Raw genomic sequence first — 24,692 nt, forward strand, 5'->3', positions numbered from 1 at the left:
TCTCCTTTCCACATCACATCACAGACTTAAACAAGCGTCTGCCTTTCCGAAGACACGGGAGTGCAGGAATAGCGCTTATAAATATTTCTTGGAAGGATGGTCTGGAAAGCCAAAATAAGGGTAAGCTGCAGCGAAATACAACAACGCGGTTCGCTGGGTCTACACGTCACCACAAATGTTAACGTAAATAACCTTCTCTGACATCATTAAAAGTCCATGCACTCGTATTCAAATAACCCAGATTTTTCTCTTCGTGTTCTTTCTTCTCTTTCTTTAACTTCCTCTTTACGAAAAATTCATCCGCATATCTTTCAATTAATACTCCTAATCCACATACTCAAGGGGATTAAGGCGGGGTCAAAATGCTTGCAACGTTACAAATCATTTTCAGAAGCTCATTTTGGGCTCAAACAAAGCGTATGACTAAGTAGAATAGAATTCAGTCTAGGCAGATGTTTTTTCACTTTGAAATTTTGCGTAATTCGCAAAAATCCTCAATTTTGCGCTATTTTGATGACGTCATAATAATTAAAATCCCAATAACTTTTGATACAATTATCAAAATAATTTCAAATTTTGACCAAAGATGCATATCAATAATGTTTTCAGAATTAAATAAAAAAAATTATGAAATTTGATGACGTCATCACTTTTAAGGCAAAAAACTAAAATCCTCAAAAAATGCTGACGTCATCAAGATTTTGAAAATTTTTGAAAATTTTTCGAAAATTTGCATTGAAATGCATCTTTGGTGAAAGTTTGAAATTATTTTGATGATTCTATCAAAAGTTATTTGAATTTCAATTTTTATGACGTCATCAAAATAGCGCAAAATTGAGGATTTTTGCGAATTACGCAAAATTTCAAAATGAAAAAACATCTGCCTGGACTGAATCTTATTTTAATTAGTTATACACTTTGTTTGAGCCCAAAAGGAGCTTCTGAAAATGATTTGTAACGTTGCAAGAATTTTAACCTCCACGAACCCGCCTTATTCCCGTGGAGTAGGCACGCGAAGAGAGCAATAAACATGAAAGGTGTAGCGAAAAAATTCAACGAAAATTTCTCATTAGCGTCAATTTCATCAGTCTTGCAAACATTCGAAAGCCACCGTTGCTCGAGCTTTGCCAACTCTTTTTTCTCACTTAAAATTAATATAGCCTGTGAAAGAACATGTTTAAGATATGAGTTTTTACCAACGGCCATTCCATAGCCCGATTCGCCAACCGTGTTACTGTGAAGAACAACTTTGCATTGACCCAGTTTCGGAATCATGTAGTTTAGAAATGTATACTCGTTAAGGTATGCTTGGAGTTGGCTGAAATGATATAAAAATTTTAAAATGTTTTTTGAAGGAACTTTGAATCTCAGAGTGTCAAAGCTACAATCAGTGCCATAACATATTGGTACTTTTGGCTAATTTACCATTTTTCGAAAATTGAATTTCGAGCGAGAATGTCAATTTCAGGCCTTCAACTTGATTTCATCCATTATTTCGATCTGGGAGGGATTTATTGGTTGCTAGGCTACATTTCAAGCCCTACTGGACCATTTCTGAACTTTTGATCCTCAGATCTTAAGTCTAGCGTTAAAACTCAGAGTTAAAACTCTACCCTTTAAACTTACTTTAGAGCACTTACAAATCGAATGTGGTTTTAAAACTTCCCGGTGAATTTCCCTTTTGAGGCAAGTAATTTGTCACTGATTGTAGCGTTTAGAAGCTCATATAAAAGTAAAGAAAACTACAAGAACTCCGGAGAATTCCCAAACTCGCCCCCGTGTATCCAAGGCTTTATTTGCGTTACTGATATGGATGACACTCTTGTGAGTCCCCCCCCAATGAAGTATAAGCCTGAAGGGCTAGAAGTGAATCTCGTTGGTAGGATTTGAAGCCAATAAATCCTACCAAAGGAGGCGCGAACTTCACACAAATGCCGGATTGACAGTAAAATTTACCGCTAGATTTTTAAAAAGGTACTACTCGAAGACAAAGAAAGCACTAGATTCAATCCGTCATAAAAAATACGGTGTACATTTTAGAGGATTTTCACTTTTTCTTTCCTGAGAGCCTGAGAAAGGTGTGCTATCAATAAGCATTAAAAGCCGGAAATACGCTGGAGCGAGGTTAACACGCCCTATTCTATGAAAACACCTAAAGAGCTTCCGCCTTATTCCAATGGAAGATGTGCAGAGGATGTAGCCATTGAGTTTCAAGCCGAAGGCTAGAGTGAATCTTCAACCTTGCCCTTAACCAAGAAAAAGTGAATCCTAAAAATTTGCGCCGCATTTCAGATGATGGCAAAAAATTTTCAAATTCTGGCGATAATGTTACTTCAGATCTAAAATGAGGCTCCCTTTGTAGGAAATAAGTGGCTTAAAATCCTACATAGGAAATCTACTCTACAACCTTCGACATACATCATATGGTGTAACACCAATGTTACGAACTATTTCTAAGATTGCCAGATTCTTACCCATTGAGCACTTTATTGATTCCTTCATCAACGGTTTCAACGTTATATTTCCTCATGAATAGATACATTCTGTGGTAAGATGGATCTGGTGATTTTTCGAAAAATGTCTCAATGCTGGTATCTTTATTGGTGGCGAATTTGAAATCCTCTGTTGGATTGACAAACTACATTAATAAAATCGATATATGTTCAATCGCAAAGAGATCCGAAATTTGGTTAAACCAGGAACGTGGGAATAGTGCTTATAATAAAGAGTTCTTATAAAAAATAGAAATTGCTGCGGGAGATTGGAAATTCAGTGAACATTATAGACATAGATCCCATTGCAAGTTTAATCTGCAGCGAAATACAACGACGTGGTTTACTAGTCTAAAAGTGTGGACTAGTACAACCGTCTATCTATTTCCCAATAGAGAATGACGCCGAGTCAAAAAATAACATACCCTTGGATCTTTGAGTCCTTTAAAACCAGCTTGTTGCGATACCACCACCTTACTGGCTGTCAGTGACGCTGTATAAACCGTACTCACAGCCACCATACCAAATGCAAAGAAAATTGCCGTCACGCGTCCACCAAAGGAGCGTGGATTTTTTCCACCTAAATCTCGTTGGAAAGATAGTCCAGAGATGTAACTAAAGCACTCGGCAACAGGGTACATCTCATGTCTGCGGTTACGGTATTTCCGGTCAAACTGGTCTTTGAAATACAATGCACAGTTATCAATGCCACATAAGATGAATAATGAAAGCGTATATAGCGCTATTATTGCATATTGAGTCTCCTCAGCTAAATTTGCTATGAAATCCATATTGAAATAATTTTTATTTTTCTCAATTTTTTTTAATGTTAAGATTCCGATTTCTGTTCTCATAAAGGGTGTTGTGAAATCAACATATTTCGAACGTTGACTGTTGATAGTTAAGCCGGCCAGAGCAACGTCAGCTTTGCGCTTTATGATGTCACCAATTAAACCGTTAAATGTACCGTGTTCTGGGTCATATCCTCCATATTTATTGTCTTCAACAAGGTAAATCTCAAATTTCAAATCCAGTAAATTTGAAATGCTCGATATTAAATCCACTGTATAGCCAAAACAACAAGTGTTTATCCATACGGTGTTGGATTCGTTTTGCGAAGTACGTGTAGTGTTGGACTCATTTTGTAGTGTTTGTCTGCATATGACAGTATTTGCCATGCAAACGCCATCTTTGAGGTAATGCGATTGATCAACAAATAGGAAAGGACCATCTGGAATCGATACCACTCTTATCGGTTTGTTTCTCAACAATATCTCTTCAACATATTGTTGAGTAGTTCCTAAAAATGTTGAGTGTAGTTCATAATTTATTGAACTTTTTTGTTGTAGCATTTCTGTTGTTGTTAAATTTGAACGCATTTCAAATATTGTGTTCCACTTTGAATTTGTGTAAAGAGAAATTTCGGAAATTGTTTTTGACTCCAATTGATAAGCAATATTTGATGGTAATTCTGCTCTAAAAATAAAAATAAGGACAAAATGATTATTTAAAATTATAAGAAAATTTTTGGAAGAAATACACCCCTGTGTCCCACTGGGAAAAATTTCGTCCCCGGTGGGAAAATACCCTTGAATTTCAGCCCTACTAGGAAATCGACTTTTTCATCCCACTCGAAATTCCATGTTTAAAAGTTGCACCCCAAAACCACCCCCACTGGGTTTTTTAACCTTGGAACAATAGAATTTCTTTCCCCATTAGGATTCATTAGGAATTTTTATCTCCACTGAGGACAAAAGTTCCACCAGGGCTGCGAGACAGGGGTGTAGAAATGCACAGTACAATGTTCTTGGAGGGGGGGGGATGATGTAAAAGATTTTGTTCCAAAACAAATGGTCACAAAGAAATTTGTAAAACTACTTTAGGCCTAGCAGAAACTTTCGCGATTTTCGCGAATTTTGCCTTTTTCGCGAAAGTAAATGTCTTTGAAAATTCTTAACAGGGCAATTTGCGAAAGTTTATACTTGCGAAAATTTCTCAAAAGATTTGGAAATCTGTAAAACCTCAAAATCGTAATAAATATCAAATTTTCGGCATGTTTTTATAGTTTGATGTCTTTTTTTAAGTCGAAGAGGAGCAACCGTCTTTATCGAATTTAAGATAGATTTTTCAATTTTATGGCAATTTTCATTCAAAAATTCTCATTTTTATCCAACGAAAGTTTATGCTCGCGAAAAACATTTTTTTCTCAAACTCGCAAAAGTAAATGTCGTAAATTTCGCGATTTTTTGACCTCGCGAAAGTTTTTGCCTTTGAAAGTTTGTACGCCTAAAGTATACTAGTTTCTCTTAGCCCAATATTCTCTCACGTAGCCAAAGATTTAATTCGGATGAACAATGTTACGAATATATTATCAGCATTATAATTAAATGAACGTCGGATACATTTTGCCACTAAATACCTTAAGGGAACTAATTTTTGCGGGAGCTAAATTTTGCGGTTTTTGTGGATTTAGGCCCAAACCGTAAAATTAAGTTCCCGCAAAATTTTCAAATGCGAAAACAAAGGTCGAATAATTCACAGTACGGCTCTAATTTTCTTTCAAGTGAGAAATCCGCAAAATTAAGTTCCCGCAAATATTAAATATTAAATATTGAACTGCGAACCGCAAAAATTAGTTCCCGCAAAAAATGGTTCCCTTAAGGTAACAATTGGCCATCCCAGCTTCACCCTTCAAATATCATCTAATATTGTATAATATCAACATGATAGAATGAGAAAGGAAGGATCAAGGGTGCAATCCGGGAAGAAATAGTGGCGACCTCCCCTACTCTTCGGGGAGATAGCTATCGAAAGAGAAACCTTCATGTCGTCTTCGACGCTGCGGTCGCAAATTTTCTTTATATACAGTTGGGTCTCAAACTGAGAAAACTTGTTTGTGTTAGGATACACTTGAGTAATGGAGTTTCAAGTTAAAGAGACTCTACTTTATATATATGGGGTCTTGATAACTCGAATACGCACGGAGAATACAAATTTGTTTGAGTTAAAGGAAATTTCCAGTTATAGAGATTGGTTTATGAGGTATTGTTAACTAAAGGGACGAGAAATCTTGTTGTGACTTGAGTAATGGAGGTTCAAGTTAAAGAGACTCTACTGTATATATTTTGAACGTTATTCTAATCGGATTAAATTTCGCGAGCGAAAAAAATCGCGAAATTATCTGGATTTAACTTCGCGAACAAGCATGAAAACAGCTGAAAAATAGTGGTGACTATGAAGACTTTTAACTGGTTTCTCCGCTGAAAATTCATTTTAAAATTTTTTGCGGTGGATTTAATTTCGCGAGTCCAGGAGTCTCACGCATTTTTGCGAGTTTTAATTTCGCGAAAGTTAATCCGATTAAATTGGTTTGACATTGTTTTCACCAGGATCTACATTAAATACATACCTCTTTAATACTTGTCTCAAAACATCACCCAACATGAAAACATTATTCTCCATCATACCAGCATCTCCACTATATCCATTGACATGGAAGCTGAGATAAAAGAAGGGATCAAACTGTACTGGTACATGTCGAAGAAGTTGTGTTATCCATATAATATCAAACACCAGCATATTACTATCTTTTGCTTTGACCATCATAGTATTTGTAGTATAGTCATTGCATAAAACTAGATAGGTAACTCGTTTGTTTAGATTTACAGTCTCTTGGAAAGCTAGCTTCAAAGCTACCGATACGGAGTCAATATCGACGAGATAATCTTTTAAAAATAGAGTCCTCTCGTGCGATATTTGGACATGGTGCTTAAGCTCTGTTACAAGTGTTTTGAAATTACGATCGTAAAATATATAGATGGTGTTGGTCTCAAGTTTCAAAATTAGTTCATGGATAGTTTGAATGGTCAGCTGAATCGCCAGAGATGGTTCTGGTTCTGGTATCGTTTCCGTATTGTATGTTAAGGCCATTTCCTGCAAGAAAAGTTGGAGTATACTTTTAGGATTCGTTTCAATAGAAGCCAACCAAAAAAAAATAGATCCGATCTTCTTTACTAAAAGAGAGGTTCATTCCCTTAGACGTCGTGTGATAATGTACTGTGGTCTTGGTAACTTTATATCCCAATTATGTTTGAATATGCTTCAAGCCCAAAACTTATTTATATGCTTTTTCTTATGGTTTAACACGTTCGCTGCCAACTGCAAGTATATTCGTAGTAGAGGGGCGATACTAGGTTTGCGAGATGACGGATTTTTCAGAACAAAGTTCGAAAATCGACTCTTAGAGAAACTGAATTTCGAAAATTTTGTCCACTTTTTTTGGCATTTTTGGCACCTTTTGAGATTTTTTATTTCCGTAACTTCGGAACCCTTACAAAGACTCAATTGATTGATTTTTAATGGTTTTTGTACCCATTTGAGAGACTTTCGAGGGTGTGAAAAAGGACCCTTATGGGTCGCATATACCCGGAAGCTATTTCCCCTAAGTAGCCCCCCTTCCCCGGGTAGAGGGGTCAAAATACACTGTTGCTTTGCTTTTTTACTGCATTTCTGAAATCTTCGTGAAATCCGGTGTCGATGTTATATTTGATTCGAAGATATTTGAAGTAAAACTCAGGCCACAGAAGCCTCGGAGGGTTAGAGATCAATTTTTCGACTCATGAAAGAGGGGTCGGCAGGGGCAGTGAACGTGTTATAACTTAGTTATGCTGACTGATGTGTCCTAAATTACCAATTACCATGATATAATGTCAAACCTGTGAATCATTGGTTTCCAACGTATTAAATAAAGATGGAATTAAATCATAATGACTGTCAATCCATATCCCACAATCCTCCTTGGTTGATTCTCCCTTGACACGTGTTAGTGACGTCAGCGAATAATCAATTGTGTTAGATTGAAAATGGTAACCTGAGGTGTGATTGTATGATAAACGAACAAAATTTAATTCGTTTGACGATTTTGCTTTTTGAATAAAAGTGAAGCATTCGTGCTGCACTGAAGAAATCAAAGAACTTGTGACTTTGTAGCAAAATGCAGTGTAAATGTAAACATTGAATATGAATTTTGCAGTGATTTTCATTTTTAATTCTTTCGATTTTGCTAGAAACTAAATAAAATTCAGAAATTCAGTCATAAACGTCCATGATTTAACCCAGGTGGCACACAACGTTATTTTGACGTCCATCTATCGTCCCTGACGTCTCATTAACGTTAAATGAACGTTCAAACAGCGTTGTGTGCCAACTTTGGAAAGCCAATTTGTTCTAAATATATGCTATTAAAAATATACAAAAAGAAAATTAGAATATTAAGAGAAAATTGAAAAAAGAAGATAATCTTCATAAAAAAATTAGACTTGAGACTCATTCATTTGCATTGGTTCAAAAATAAATCATAGTCCGTATACAAACCGTATGTATAAATTGAAAACCATGGTTAAACTATCATCAAATTTGTTTTTACTTTAAGCCACTATTTCTAGTAAAGTTTAAATATAAAAAGATTTTGAATTCATGTTCAAAATAATTGGCCAAAACTTTTCTTCAACCTTCGATAAGTCCCAGATTTTCTCCACGTGACTTCCTAATTTTTTTCTCCTAGAAGGAAAATATTATCTTAAAGGTCATCAAAACAAAGTACAAGTCTTACTTCCAACAAACGATCTTACACATCCATTTTTTATTTCTGTTTTTCTGAGAAAAATTCAGATACGATTCTTAATATTATTTTGAGTTATAAATTCATAATTATTTCGCTATTTGATTTTAAATTATCATTTTTGCTTAATTTTCAATAATGTTTCCCCTTAAAGAAATTTTTTATGATTTATCCCTCTTCTGATTTAATTTCAATATCATGTTTTCATTAATTCTTTTGAAAATGATTTTGTATTTTCGTGTTACCATCCCATAACAGAATTTCTTTATAAATAAATAATGTTGAGCAAAAGTAACAGTACTTTAGGGATTTTTACCCTTTCCTGGCCCTTCAAAACAATGAAATGTTTCTATCTAAAGACATTTAGTTCCTTGTTGCTAATTTTCTTCAATTTTATTTCAAAGTTTAGATGAAAATTCACAGCCTTAACGGAATATACACAGCATTTGTCTAGCTAAAAAATAAGAACAAATTCCATATTATTAAATAAATTTTCTTTTTGGAGAGGGGAAGAATTTTGAAATTTTATGAGTTTTTGTGATATCTTATATGCCATATGATTGTGTAAGTTTAGGATTCAGAACACTAACATTGACAATCGGAAACAATCATGAAAACACCATTAATTCCGTCACTTTTTACCAAAAACTTTTTCACCAGAAGAACGTCGACTTTTTTGGAGAAAGTAAGGCTGCAAAATTAGAAATGAGAAATTATTGCATACCACCTTTAGTTTCTTTGGCAATCCTTTGTACTTTGTCGTAAGTAGCACATTAGCTTAAACATTTAGCGCTAAAGTATCAAAAATTTAAACTAAAAAATGTTCAAAGTAACCAAAAATCAATTGGAAAAATATACGCTGGCAAAAAAAAATCACCGGTAAAAAATCACCGATAAAAAATCTCGTCACCATGTGATAATTTCGCCGCTTCAATAAACCAATTAAAATACCCATTACAATACATCTTTTGTCATTGAACTAATAGAAAAACAACAACTATGTGCCTAAGAAAAGAAACGTACAATACTGTCAGTTTAAAAATACAAACTCCTCCTCATCATAGGTACTGGCATTTTCAATCTTCTCCGAAAACTAGAAATGTCTCTTGTCATATTGTTAAAAAAAAACTATCCAGGAATAATATAAGATTTGATCATATTTTGCTACATTATTTTGATTATCCAATTTAAAAAGCCCTCCCATCAACTTTTCGTGTTTCATTTAAATGAATATATTTGTTTCTACCACTCAGGTTTTTGTTTTGAAAATATCATTCCTAGAAAAAATGAAAAAGAAGAATAAGAAAAATATATAGTTGACTAATTTATCTGTTTTTATAGGTTTGGCTGTGTATTCGGTTTTCGGTGAAAATGGATCAGTTTTACAAAAGAGAAATTACCTTTTCGAGAGAGTTAGAGAAATGTTTGGGAATATATTGAAATTTTTTAATATTTTCTCATAGACATTAATTATTTTCCCCAATGGTTCTTAGACATGGGTTAGCAAAAGTATATAGAATGTATCGTTTTACATTTTCAATATTCACACCCCTTTCCTTCGATCAAAAATTAAAACAATTTATAACGGCTATAATTTATCAAAAATCTATATTTAGCTTATCAATCTAAGTAAAAAAAAATCTATAGTAATTTTTTTCATGTAAATTTTAATTTTTGCATTGTTGCGTTTTCAAAATATATATTTCATCTCAAAAAATCAATAAATATAATCATGTATTAAAAACTAACGCACAAATTCTTTTCTAATTTTAACGAGGCCCCCCCCAGCGGCACCCCTAATCACGCCATCACGCAAAAAAAAATTCTCCATCACGCATCACGAAAATCGCTAAAATTTGTCATCACGCAAAAAATAGCGAAACATAGGCTAAATCACGCATCACGCCTCAAATTTTTGCCCTATCACGCATCACGCCATCACGCCAAAAAAATCTCTAATCATGCAAGAAAAAAGTCCGAATCACGCCATCACGTAAACCGCTGGAGGTTTCAATAAGGTCTGCTACTAACGAGAAAGGAAGTAAGCATTAAGAATTTTTGAAATTTTAGGTGCGGCGCTCTTTGGTACCCTTTAAGTAAGTAAGTAAGCAGGTAAGTAATTTATTTGTCCTAAAAAGCGAGACTAGCGACCACACTCATAGACATAAAGCTAAACTAAGGAGGTGGCCGCACGATATAATTACAAGAAAAGCTAAGAAAAATAAAGTTACTAAGGTCTTACTAGTAACAAAGTGAAATAAATTTTTTTATAAAATGATTTTCGAAAAATTGGAAAAAAAAAAAAAAAAAAAAAAAAAACAAATCAAGTGTACGAGGAAAGGAAATATAATTTACTTAAATCTTTAAGACGATCCAATGCTAGTGTAGATGAATCATCGAAAGTAACGAAATCTTGAATTTCATTCCAAACCAAGATGGATTGGTATAAAATTGAATAGTTACCATAAGTCACTGTTTTTACTTCAGGTATTTTTAAAAGTCCAGACTTACAACGGATTACTTCATGACGGTCTGTATCGGCATTTAAACGTTTGTACTCAAGAGTTTCTATGAGAGGAAGAGGTAATTTTCGATTCAAAAGTTTAAAAATAAAGAGAATGTTAAGGTATTTAACAAAATCAAAAAATGAAAGAAGTTTAAACTGCAAAAAGAGAGGAAAAGAATGAGCACGGAAGTCAGAAAAAGACATGATTCTGAGAGCTTGTTTTTGAAGAATAAGAATTCGGCGGGCGTGGATGGTTTGGCGTTGCCCCCAGATTTGCGCTGCATAAGATATGTGACATTGAAAAAGAGAAAAATACAATGAAGTCAATGTTTTCTTGTCGACATAATGCCGAAGTTTACTCAGAGCTCCATTAGCTCTCTTTAGTTTATTGCAGACAAAATCGATGTGGTGTTTCCAGTTCAGATGTTCATCAATATACACACCAAGGTATTTTACAACTTTGCTTGGTCTGAGCCGATGCCCGTTGATTTTAATTTTCAAGTCGTAATCGATCTTCTTACGTATTGGACGAACTAATAAGAGCTCGGTTTTACTAGCGTTTATAGAGATTTTATTAGCTTTGAGCCAATTCATAAGAAGCTTCAGATCAATATTAGCTTGTTTGGCGATCGGTTTCAAAGATTCATTCGCAAAAAAGAGCATAGTATCATCAGCAAACAAACTGACAAGAGAATAGCGAAGAGCAATATGAAGATCATTAACATAAAGGAGAAAGAGTAGAGGGCCTAAAACAGAACCTTGGGGGACACCATGTTGCATGTGTTTAGAAGAAGAGTTTTTACCAGAGACTGAAACAAACTGTGATCTTTCAAAAAGAAATGATCGAAACCATTCAAGAGCTTTAACTTGAATATCCATTTAATTTACATGAGGAGTAGCGGACGGTCAATATTCAGTCCTTCAAACTATACATAATGAACAATTTACCAAATTGCATAATCACATATAGGCTCATAAAGATTTATACAACCCCTTCTCACAGACCCGCTGGGACCCCTTCCCACTGAAAAAAATTACCAAAATATCGTCTCCAGTGGAAAATTATCCTCCAAATTTTGTCCCCACTGAAAATAATCAAACAAACTAATCCTCGCTGAAAAATAATATGCTATTTTTCCCATCCCCACTGAACTTTCTGACTTAAAAAAAACAAAAGAATTGAAATCCCCAGCCATTAAAAATATGGGAATATCAATCCCCATCGAGTTCCAGTCCGTTATTTTTATCCCCATTAGCTGAAAAAATCCTACCGGGTCTGTGAACAGCGGGTGTTTTAGCTATGTTTATAAGTAACGGGTAGTCACCTCTGATAGGAAGATACAGGGATCTGATTGGTTAAAAAATAATATATCTTGTATTTTCCATGTACAAAATATAAATTGACGAAAAATTGTTGTTGCATTGTAGCGGTAGAAGCAATCTAACGTCACATTGCTACAAAAGTGCCTTGCGCTTTTCTCCAACACAAAAAGTGCATTTTTGGGGTCACCGATAAACCAGTTATCAGATATTTGCTCGTACAATATGAGAAATACTTCACTCGTTCCGGATTGTCCGTATATTTTACTCGTAATAAACTATTTCTCATATTGTACTCGCAACTGTCCGATAACTATTACTTATTATAGCTTGAAAACAAGTAAACTAACAACACAAATGCTTGTTTTTAAGCTATAATACTGTCTAATAGAAATAAACAGTGCTTTATTTTCTCAAGTCTGCTCGGATCGCTCAACCTTTCTTCAAGGTTAAACCCTGAAAATGTTGTTCATACTACACGAGAAAAATACCCTATTTTTTCAGATCGCTCCAATTCTCTTCCACTTTATCAACTATCATTTCCGCAATAGCTAAAGATGACGTGGCCGCCGGTGAAGGGGCGTTCCGGACGTGTAAACAATGATTTCCGATGGCACCTCTTCCCGTATCGAATATGAAATCGTTTTCAAGACTACCGTTCGTGTGAAGAGCTTGTGCACGAACACCAGAAGGTCCCCTAAAGATTTGAAATAATAAATTGTAACATCCAAGTCCTAAGACGACATATCCATGCATTCTATAGAATATTTCAGTGCAACAAAGTTAATAACTTGCAAGAAGCAGATTTATAAAAAAGTTAGCCGATATTAGTTATATTTTTCTTCAGAAATAAATCTATAGTTGTATTATCTCACTCCTAATGGTATTTCCCAAAAGTGTATCTTTCATTAAAGCCATTCTATACATATATGTAGCTGTTAGCATACATAGAGATTTTGTTTTGATGATTCGTTTTATAACACATGAATAATTTTACGAGCTAAGCATTATTTTCAAATCGATGTAAACCTACAATCCTCCAAAAAATATATTGAGACGAATTCTAAACATTTTTGCAAGATAAAAATCCGTCCCCCGGACCCCACTATCAGTGTTGAGTCCGGAAATGACCGAGAACTCAACGCTGACAGTGGGGGAAAGGGGGACCATGTGAAGTGTCTCGGATATAAATTGGGGGATTGTAGTTATCACATAAAGCACACATATTACATACCTAACAAAGTCATCAACAGTTAACGATGGAATGAATTTCTTGGCACTTTCGACTGTTTTACTGATCACAAAACCATTGTATAGTTCGCGTGCTGCAAATTTCCAATTCGTTTTAAGTAGATTTCGAAAACCACTATATAGATAAAATAAAAAATCTATAACTATCATGTATGGGCCACCATTAATTGATTTTAAACAAAGTGATAATGAACGCTCAGGAAAAGAACAGGAATCAGCTATTTTTACGCCAGCCCTTATTGACGTTATTTTATTCACCGCTGGTGGAATCAAATTAGGGCCAGGCTAAAAATGGAAAAAGAGCTTTGGTGTAATAAGTGCCGGCGCTAAATTAGGGCAGGCGCAAATAGGCCCATTGAAGCAATAATTAAGAGGTCACCTGTAAGCAATCGATTCGAGAAAATCTTTCGTATTGAAGTCAGTTAATCCATAACCTTCCCTCTTGAACGCAAGAATAGAGTTGGGACCGAGCCAAATGCTCCCATCCATCCTTGGTGTGAAATGAACGCCAAGAAAACTAAACTTTTGATCTGGTACCTACAAAAAGAATGGATGGAATGTGTATATAAAGATTGCATCCCCTATGTTGAGGAGGCGTGACGTCCAGGGTGGTCCGGAAAATAAAAAATCCAGTGGGGTCTGCTTTTTTTCGGGTTCAAAAAACCAGGATGGTCAAAAATCCCGGGTGGTCCAAAAATGAGAAAAAATATCCAAGGGGGTCCTGAAACATTAAAAAAAAATCCAGGGGGTCAAATAAAGAACACCTTCTCAAAACCATAGGAGGTACAAATATTTTCTAAAATAGCTTATCGTCTTACGATACGATTATACGAAAGAATGGATATATAAAGGTTATACAAGAATCGATAGCTGTTCTCGCACGCCACTTCCATCTCAAACCATTCAATTTGAGTTCAAAATTACAGAACTAAGCTCTAACAAGGTTCCCCTCAGACTTATCATATTTGCAGCTCTTAAGGGAAAATCTTTCAGGCTTTTGAAAGTAAAAGAGGCTAAAAATTAAATCTGCAAGGTCGAAAAAAAAGGTGTACATTGCATCATATGAGTTCATTTGCAGACAATCTTTTTACATTGCATGAGACCGATTTAAAAACAGTAATTTTTTGTGTCCATCATCCAACGTTTTCACATTGAGTGAATCACCCTCCACCCTAACGTGTCCGTTCTTCTACCTGTCTGTAAAGTGGAGTCTCCATCAATTGAATACGCAGGGTGGAAAGAAATTTGTATAAATTTTGGAAATTTCGAGTTATGGAGATCGGTTCATAAGCCATTGTTAACTGAAGGGACCAGCAAATCTATTCGAGTTAAGGAGGCATTCAAGTTATAGAGGTTCGAGTTATGGGAGTCTTCTGTATTATATGTATAAAAAAATCCTACCGGGTAAATATTGGTAGTGACCATATGAGATTTTTCTGGTTTCAAGACCAAGTAATCACCACGGAAGGGAACAATTTTCGGATCGGACGAGCATCCAGTCATTTTAGCAATACGATCAGATTGTAGACCACCACACGTGATCACGTACCGTGATTTGATTGGTGGCTGATTGATATGAAAGTAAAAATAATTAAAAATGGTATTTTGCGATACTAAGTGTGCGTTACTATACACCTTTTCGACTGTAGCCGCCAATTACCGCGCGGGCATTTTTTACCACCCTAAAACCGTCCCAGTCTTTTTTTCGCACCGAAAGACAATAGAAAGAAGTGTAAAAAAAGGATTGGATCGAGTTTAGGGTGGTAAAAAATGCCCGCGCGGCAATTAGAAGCTACGGTCGAAAAGGTGTATTGTACCGTAAGTTGGTCTAATGTCGACATATCTCTTCTAATTTCGACATTCTTTCTTAGATATAGGAATAATAGGAAGATCGGAATCACTGATGGGCAAAATAATATTTCCTCTCTGATAGCGATCATAAGCAAAGAAAATTAGTTTCAATCAGCAATTCCGACCTTCCTATTATTCCTACCCCTAAAGAAGGGTATTGAAATTAGAAAAGGGATGTCGACATTAGTCACAAATTACGTAACGTAAGTTGGTCAGTTCATCGATATTTGCAAGTTTATATATTTGCACTTTTGAGGAGAGAGAAGTGGCTGAAGCGATTTGGCAAAACCCGCAGTTTGGACCCGAAAAATCAAAAAAACAAATTAGAAGCCAACAATCTCCGTTGCAGACAAACATCTCTTCATAAATTCGTTATTAGAAAACAGTAAGTACTTCTACAGTAGAAGAGAAATAGAATCACAGCTCAAAGGATCCTGTACCCTACGAATGAATGTAATTCCCGTGAGCTGATAATTATCTCTAATTTTAATGATACCTTTCATAGCTTAAGCAAAACTAGCTTTGTGTGCATTAACAATATGGTCAATAACTAACAAAAAGAAAACCACTGGTAAATAGCCTTTATAAAGATTTCTATACCCTTAAGTGAATTAATTTTCGCGATTTTCGCGAAATTTGGCCCCTTTATGCGTGACAAAATTATAACCCGAAATTTCCCTTAGGAAGACGAAAGAAATTAGGTGAAAAAATTATCGAAAATTATCTACAATAAGGTGCATGATACCTGTGATTTACCAGTGATTTCAACACCAACAGATTTGATGTCTGTTCGATATTTGATATCTTGAACCTAAAAGTAAAACACAACGTTGATTCGATGCACATTTAACTACTTTTAGACGCTTTTTTAGTTGAGAACGTATAGCTCAAAACTTGCTTACAAAGTAGTAAAAAGGAATTGTCCAGCAAAATTCTAAAGTACAGTTAATTCATGCTAATTCAACGTGGAACGGGAAGTCTATTTTGTTCGAATTATAGAAAGATTCGTAATAAAGAGAGCATTTTACGATGGCTTTCCCTTGTCGGGGACTGAGAATTATTTCGAATTATAGAACGATCTGGATGAGAGAAGCTCGAATTGGCGAGAATCCACTGTACAAGTATTCTATTTGATGACTTCGTAACCTTCTTTTTGAAGGCCTCAAAACCGCCAATGAGTGAGTTTTGTAAGCGCCTGTACAAAACCCTATAGTCTTGATGTAGCGATCAATAGATCGTGGGGCTTTTAACAAAGTCTCGTAAAAAAAGACTTTGCCAAATAATAGTAAATATTTATAAAGATGGATGCTTACCTCATAATTACTGGCAACCATTCCACCCATTGATTGGAATCGTTTTGCATAATGTCTTGCCACCCGTGCATAATCAACGATTCCTGTGTTTGGTGAAAAAATGCCTGCCACGCCCTAAAATTAAAATATAAGTAAAATGTAAAAAAAAAACATATGCTTTCAGTAGGCCTAACTGGTAACAAGCTTCATACAAATCGTGCAAATTTAGAACAGGCATGTCTAATACGCTGTGGATTGATAAAAGGAGGGCTCTTAAGAAAAATAAAAGTAGGCCTAATTTGGTGGACACATTCGGTTGAAATCTAGGCAACAGCTCAAGGGTTCAATTTTTATAGAAATTTCAAACTAAATTTAGGCCAAAGCCAATCATAAAATCTGAAGGCTCTCGAAAAACTATAACGAAGACTTTGAAGCGAGTATTATTACTATAAACAGAAGTTATATGAACATAAAATACACAGTAGTGTACGACATTTTGACGGTTGTCTTTATAAAGTTCAAGTTCAGAAGTTATTTGATGTAGAAATGTCAGTTTATGAGTTTTATCACCAAATTTGAGCTAATATAGTACACATATTGTACATTATTTTCTATCACGGATATTACAACCGTTTATAAATATCAAGGGAGAGTCTAATCTTCGAGCAGATTTTCTCCGCACTGGCACCATGGCACCGAAAGAGACACATTCACACATATTTGCCATGTTACTTTAGAGCAGAGTGTAGAGTGCGCAGAATAGATGATGTATGCATTCTAAAGGCCATGGCTCCAAAAGAGACAGATTCGCACAGTGCGCGCAGAATGGATGATCTGTTATGAGATTACAGAGAAGCTATTCTTTTCTTCTTCTTCTTTCTTCTTATCTTTTTTTAAAGAAAATAACATAAATGATTTTTCTGCAAATGAACTTATATGATGTAATGTACTCTTAGATTCCAAATAAACGGGCCCCCCCGCTTGTTAATTTTTCGAAAATTTTCCGACCTCCCCGGACCTTATTAGGACCCCCCCCCGTTTATTAATCTCTAAGAATATTTTCAAAGAGAAGGCCCCTTGTTTTGCTCTAAATAGCCTGATTTTAGCCTATTTTTACCTTATTTTTGGGTTTCAGAAGTACAATTTCCAACCCCCCCGGCAATTAGGTCCCCCCCGTTTATTAAAATCTAGAAAATTTTCGAACCCCCCCCCCCCCCGTTTATTCGAACCTCCCCGTTTATTTGGAACCTAACAGTACATATTTTTTTTCAACCCTGCAAATTTCATTTTTCCACAATTCTTTTAACCTTTTTTAATTTCAAAAGCCAGATAGATTTTCCCTTAAAGCCATGACCTTTTACATAGTTATAATGTATGTTGATTCAGCAGATTGAAATAAATAGAATCTTTTGTAATGAATAAAGAAAAATGTGGAGCAAGATTTTTTTCTTCCTTTTATTTACAAATTTGAAAGGACTCTTTTATTAAAATTTTGCTGACATCAGATTCAGACGAGTCGGGTGTATATAACACCGTATAATTCCTTTAAGAGCTGAAAATTTTGTAGGTCCTAAAGTTTTGATTATAAATAACAGCAAAATGTCTTACCTCACAATAGGGTTCTATTTGTTTGATTTCATCTTTGGTGACTAACGTCAAACCTTCGACACCATTTGACCGACCACGATCGTACAATCTTTGTAAGCTGGCTACTTGACTGTCATCTAACGCAACTATCAACTAAAAATTAGAAAAAGAAAATCAATTTCCATCAATGACAGGACACGACAATGATTTTACCTACACAAAGAGTATAAAGTACAAAGTATAAAAAAAGCTGTACTTGGATTGGAAATTAGGAATTCTTGGATTGACGTCAACCAGCCCTAGATTATAGGTGGTTCGGTCGGTAGGAAATTCTTTTTATTTTGGTGTCTCATAGAATTTTTGTCTACATTTTGTAATTTTTGAAGAAAAATCTCTTCGTCGAAATAGCAATAAAAGTTTTTAGGTCGGTAAGTTGTGAGAAGAGTCGTTCGGCTGACGGCAAATCAAGTCTAAGGGTTGATGGAAAGTGGTGTGTATTGGAAAATATACACTATCCTATCCTACAATGTCTTATTACTTGGCTCTCCAACCCCGTTAAACTCAGGGCATTGCATCAAACCCGAACTAAGATACCATTACCACAAGATGTTTAAAAACTTGAGAATTTTTGAGAATTTTTAGGGACCAAGAGTTGCTGTGTAAGAATAATTACAATTCTTTCTATACTACCTTTCCAACCCTTTTACATGGTATGTTATGCTCATCACAGTAATTATACATCATTTTTAAGCCCTTCCAACATAACAGAGCTTTCAACGAACCAGGCTCGTAATAAATTCCTGCATGAATGACACCACTGTTGTGACCAGTCTGGTGATAAGCTGTAAACATTCAAAAAAAATCATACTAGGGATAATGTAATTTAGTATGGTAGGCAACGAACTAATTCAGAAAGATAGTAGAAAATGAGCAAGAGTTGACAAATTTTAGTTTATACAAACACTGATATTATCCCGTAACAATTATCGTATTATTATATAACACCCATATCATTATAAACGATTCCAGTCTAGAGATTTTGCAATAAATACAGTATTATCAGGCTACCTTATACACACAGCATCTATGTAATTATCACAAATGGACAAATTCATTCATTCTAATAAAGCTCCCCTTTTATTTCAAACAGATGTAGCATAAAAAAAAACAAAAAAAACAAACAAATCATACATATTAATAACTTGTGTAAATTTTAAGACCTTCAAAGTCTTGGCATCTTAACTTCGTGTAATAATGTAGGCAATGTCCTGGGATCTGCTTGGGCCATAAAAATTGTGAAGGGAAGCAATAGCAAGATACTTAACTGTTATAAGTAGCAATATAATCGGAATAATTTTTAGATTAAAATATAATGATTACAAATTTTCATACCTAACTGATCCTCTTTTTCTAAAACAATGCATTTTAGGTTTTGATTACGTTGTTGTAATTCTTGAGCAGTTGCCAAGCCAACGATTCCTCCCCCAACTATTGCAATATCATAATTTGTTTCATGGAAAGACCTAATAAATCAAAAAGCTATGTCATAAATTTGGCAGTATAGAATGGTTTCCTGTGGATTCAGAAAATGCGGCAAATCCACAAAACTCGTTATCTTACTTAGTGGATGGATGGATCTAAATACCAAGGGATGTCAAACAAACCCTTCATCAAATAGAATTGAACGATAGTTGTTAATTTACTTAACCAAGTCCAACACCTATAGAACTTTACTTCCCTCTTCAATTTGATTACAGTTTGATTAGAGGTTGCTTGATTAATTTTGGTTGATCTAGTTCTATTGAATCATCACATAATACATTAGTACATTTTCGTGATTTTAAACATAAAGGATAAAAGGATGAAATAAAAAAATAAGTTAAAAACATTAGCGCAGATGTTGTTGAGACGCTGGTTGAGGGTTGAAATCACAAAAGTAGGTGTAGATTTAAAATATGAAAGAAAAGACAAGACAATGCCTAGCTTTAGTAGAGAATTGTAGGAATTATATGAGAAAAATACTTGTAATTACCAAGGAGCGAGTCAAACAATTTACAATATGCAGGTCCCAAAGATGAAATTCAATTTTTCTTTCTTTTTTTTTTCTCTAGCCGCTATTCCCTTGTCTAGCCCTTTTGTTTCAATTCGAGGAAGATGAAGGGAAAAGAAAAATTAGCGTTTTAAAAAGAAGTCGCTGTAGTGTCAATCTTTCACAAAATTAAAAACTGATCAAGATTGTTCCCTTTGTATATATATTATGATTTAATGTTATTTATGTAATATGAAGATGTTATATGTACATAATATGCTTGTTACATGTATTATATACTTTATATTATGATATTATGTTACCCTCTACAATGGAGATCTCATGTTTGCATGTTGAAGAGTCTTGATCTCCATTGTCCCCAGTGCACTCCTCCTTTGTGTCCTTGCTGGAAGAATGGGCCTTAGTGAGCTCTCCTCCCTGTCATGTGGTTTTATAAGAGCCTGTTCTCTCCAGCAAGGAGGAGTTGAAGCCTGACCATCGACAAGACAAGATGAAGGTACTTTGATATTGATATATTAGCATGAGGATCCTTGCTTATGTATTAGGATTTATTCAGGACAAATGTCTTACAATGTAAATATATTCAGTCAAGTCATGTTAATACCTTTGGTCTCTCATCATATTAAAAGATCAAAACAGCCACCCAACAATTGCAAAAATTCCAAAATTCAGGAATTGACCCTTGACAACATCAGGGGTAAAGGGACCCAATGATGTCACGGGTTCGGAAAAACTTCAAAATGCGATATCTCAAGTTTGAAGAGGAGTTGGGAGGTCGTTGACCTCTCATTAGATCAGGAATTTTATGGGGATTAAGATGGGAGGATTCATGAGGCTTGAATAGGACTTTCTAATTCCGCTAAATTCTTTGGCATTTTTAGTTGATGACGTCATCAAGCAGATAAAATGTGATATCTCGCTTGAAAAAGGAGTTTGGAGAAGGTTAACCCCTCTTTGAACTGGAAAATTTATTGAGAATAAAATGGTAGGGGCTACGAGACCTTTGGACAGCTTTGAGAATTGGCATAAATTTTGGCCTGATGACGTCATCAAAACTTGAAAAATCCACATTATCTTGAATTTGAGAAGGATTTAAACAATGATTGACCGATCATTGGATTAGTAATCATTGATAGAGACTTTTTAGAGCAATGAGAAATTGATTTCATTATAAAGTAAAAAGTTTATTACCCTTTTGGATCCGAAAGGATTTAGGACCTGAATGACAACGTCATCAACCCAAAATTCACAATATTTTGAGTTTTGGTAATGTTTTGTTGTAATTTTTAGATTTATGTTTATATATGCGATTTTAGATTTTTTAGGGGATTTGGGCTTTTGGAAAAATATACGAGATTCTTTTTGTTGAGCAATCCACCCCTCTTCTTTAAGATATGAATAGCCCTCCACCTCTATGCCTAAAAATAACCGGAGCAGAGAATTCAAAGTAGTACCGGCTTTCTAGACTATCGCTATCAATCGAAACCATTGTAAATTAGAACATTTTCAATAGGCGGGTTTTGCCTTTTGCTTTGCGAACATGAGACTCGTTCCATCTCCTCCATGTGTAACCCCTTTTATGGCTTTTACAATTGATTATGATGGAAATCAAAAACTAAAATGATGTTCAAGTGGTTCAAATATTGATGACATTGTTGTAAATAAGTTAGAATTTCTATGTTTATTTTAATCTTTCATTTTAATGATTAAATACTGTACCGTCAACTGCTCTAACTTGGGACTATCTGACAAAACATGGGACGACAATTTGGCCACCATTTCACCGTACCTTCATTTTCATTTGATTTGAGTTAATGAACGACGTATTAAAAAAATGCAGGATTTCTCTTTCGCACAGAGTAGGCTTTTAAATCGAAATGTGAGTGAGTGTTCTGTGCACTCTAAAGAGGAACGAAGAAGTATGATTGATAAACTTGGTGGAGTTATCGAAACAAATTTCTTGTCAAAGAGATTTAACAGTAAGTGAAATTACAGAGCAGATATCAACCAGTCCCATGTTTCGACCAATCGTCCCAAGCTAGAGCTGATAGCAGTTGACAGTATTCAGTTTCAAACCTAAACTAAAATGGTTTTTTGAAAAAGGAATTGAGTAAATCATATGCTAAAAATTCTTTATCATTTCAGTCTTACAGTTAAGTCCAATATACATTTTCTCTGAATATTAAGAGCCATACTATATAACTGACTAATGTTGAAAGTTGTTGACCCCTTTATTAGATATTTTTTTATCATCAGATTTTGCATAAACCAGACGTAATTAATCGAACCAATCGAACAGAGTTTTTTGTCGAATTTGTCGAACCTTTTTTGTTGTCGAACTTTATTTATCCAACGGAGTTTTTTGTCGAATTGGTCGAATCATAGATTTTTCATAAACCAGACGTAATTAATCGAACCAATCGAACAGAGTTTTTTGTCGAATTGGTCGAACATTTCTCGTTGTCGAACTTTGTCGAACTTAATATAATAATGTTTTGTCGAATCAAACTTAATCGATCGAATAGCTATACGTTCACAATTTTAACAACTTTTGAAAAGTTCAATTAAAGAATTTAATCGAACTTTTGTCGTTCGATTAAGTTCGACAAAGTTTGATTAGTTCGGTTTAATTATGTCTGGCATAAAGAAAGACAAGATGGCAGCATGCAACAATTTTGACCAATTTTGAAAAAAATGAAGTGGACAAATAAAACAAAAAAATACAAAAGCAAAAAGAACTTTAAATCTTACCTTGTTATTGAAATAGTTCCATTCAAGCTTCTTCCAACTCCAAAGGAAGATTGCTTCAGGCCCTTCAGCTGGTTCAAAGTTTTATTGAAGAGACTAATGTTCATGCTGACACAGACCAGAATTCAAGCTAAATTTCCAAGAAAATGTGATATGGGAAATTCCCCCTCTTACAACTTCCCGTTTTTTTTCCGAATCGGGCTGTCGGATGCCGAATATATTTCTTGGGATGCTTCCTCATGGTCCGAAATCTTAGCGAAGTTGAAGTATGGGAAAAAAAACTGCACGTGCCTGTTCTGTTGAGTCGAGATGGGTGTGGTTGGGGAACAATGACAAATGACAAGAATTCCTTGCTGACCCAACCATCATAATGTATGTTTATCATCTGTCATCTTTTTACTTTAAGGGGATAAATTTTTGAAGAGAGTAAATTTTCCGGTTAAAATTTTAAAGATTTGTCGAATAAACTTAAAAAACACAATAAACTTAAACTCCTATATCCCAGAGGCGTAGTTAATTGATATAATTGATAATCTTGAGTATTCGATAAATAATCAATAAGTAATCGATGGATTAGATATCGATTAACCGATAGAATCGATATGTAATCGATACTCAAGTCAAGATTTTTTCAAAACTCAATTATTATCAGTTACATCAAAATGCCTCGAAAATGTCAATATGAAAATTGCGTAATCAGAGAACGTATGTCTCGCTCATTATAAAAAGGCCGACACAAACTTTCAATAATTGGATTGTAACATCGTATCGAGTTAAGTCTCTTTTGTTAAGTCACCAGGGGGTAAATAAAACAGACCTTGATACATTTATCGTTCGTTTCAACTTGACGATTCGTTTAAAACTCAGCCTCCTAAATATTTGGGGTAGGTAAAATATGTACAAAGAAATTCATACTTTTCCAACCCGGCAAATCTTTAAAAAAAGAAGCGAACAATAAAATATAATTACAGGACCCTGCCGACGCACCGGACTGTCCGGTTTATTTGTCCGGTGGCAAAAAGTATCCTTTCGCTACACCTGACGCAATAAGTCCGGTGTCAGTCCGGTGTTGCCTACAGGGAATTTTGGACGCCGGACATTTATGAAACAAAAAATTAAGAAACACCGGACCCACCAGACTGGCCATGTCCGGTGTTTTGATTGTCCGGTGGGAAAAATTATCCTTCTCCGACACCGGACATCCGACTTCCTTAAGTCCGGTGTAGAAATTGTCCGTTGGTAAAAAAAATTCTCATTTTACACCGGACTTTCGCGTGTCCGGTGTTCGTTAAGTCCGGTGCGTCGGCAGGGTCCTATAATTACCCTTTCCAAATAAACCTCTTCGGTGGCGAGCGTAGTCTACTCTGACGTAATTGTAAAATTTATGTGATGCAGTCAGGACCTCATTTCACTTTATCGATATTACGCAAACGGCAGTGTGCGCTAAATAATCTTGGTTTCGCTTTCGATTTCAAGCAAAGGTCTTAGCAACAGGGCGCGGGTACATAGCAACGGGGCTGGGTAGAAAAATCTAAACATAGAATTAAAAAAAAATAGCGATCATCGTATAAAGCACTAAAAAATCCCCCCTTTCTATGTTTAGTTTGTTCTACCTTGGATTATAACTGAAAATATCTTCAAAAAAACCTTCGTCCGCTATAAGCCGCGCGGTAATCTATTGCCCGCTTCAATTCTTAGATAATGAATAAGAGAGGTGCGCTTAGCTAAGCCGTGCTCGCGGGCGATAAATTTATGTTTACTTATCTTGTATATTTTAGTGGTATTTATCCAATGAAAAGGATGTTGACAAAATATGTATGGCGCTGACAAAATATGCACGGCATTGATTATGACATCATTAAATATGTCAATGTCGATTCAACGCCCGTTAAAGAAAATAATTCGTAGATAGTTCTTTTTATCTTGAAATTTAGTAATACGAGCAAAAAAAGATCAAATTTAATATTTGTTTCCT

General features: G+C 35.0%; 2 protein-coding genes across 2 annotated transcripts; both read right to left on the reverse strand.

Annotated features, from left to right (window-relative positions):
• Positions 1-889: 889 nt before the first annotated feature.
• LOC136823298 (glutamate receptor ionotropic, NMDA 2C-like) lies at positions 890-7,557 on the reverse strand. The gene is made up of 5 exons (XM_067079479.1): positions 7,208-7,557; positions 5,902-6,425; positions 2,918-3,968; positions 2,475-2,638; positions 890-1,318 (listed from the first exon to the last, which is right to left on the reverse strand). Exons 1-5 carry the CDS (start codon positions 7,532-7,534, stop codon positions 910-912), a joined length of 2,475 nt encoding a protein of 824 aa, XP_066935580.1. The 5' UTR covers positions 7,535-7,557; the 3' UTR covers positions 890-909.
• Positions 7,558-9,701: 2,144 nt separating this feature from the next.
• Positions 9,702-23,122, reverse strand: LOC136823264 (L-2-hydroxyglutarate dehydrogenase, mitochondrial-like). The gene is made up of 10 exons (XM_067079446.1): positions 22,721-23,122; positions 19,312-19,442; positions 18,610-18,761; positions 17,941-18,072; positions 16,354-16,467; positions 15,786-15,851; positions 14,591-14,755; positions 13,569-13,726; positions 13,173-13,304; positions 9,702-12,635 (listed from the first exon to the last, which is right to left on the reverse strand). The coding sequence occupies exons 1-10, from the start codon at positions 22,822-22,824 to the stop codon at positions 12,431-12,433; spliced, it is 1,359 nt and encodes a 452-aa protein (XP_066935547.1). The 5' UTR covers positions 22,825-23,122; the 3' UTR covers positions 9,702-12,430.
• Between the last annotated feature and the right edge of the window lie 1,570 nt (positions 23,123-24,692).

This window comes from Clytia hemisphaerica, unplaced genomic scaffold (genome assembly GCF_902728285.1).
Source record: "Clytia hemisphaerica strain Z4C2 unplaced genomic scaffold, Clytia hemisphaerica genome assembly, whole genome shotgun sequence".
Classification (NCBI taxonomy): domain Eukaryota; kingdom Metazoa; phylum Cnidaria; class Hydrozoa; order Leptothecata; family Clytiidae; genus Clytia; species Clytia hemisphaerica.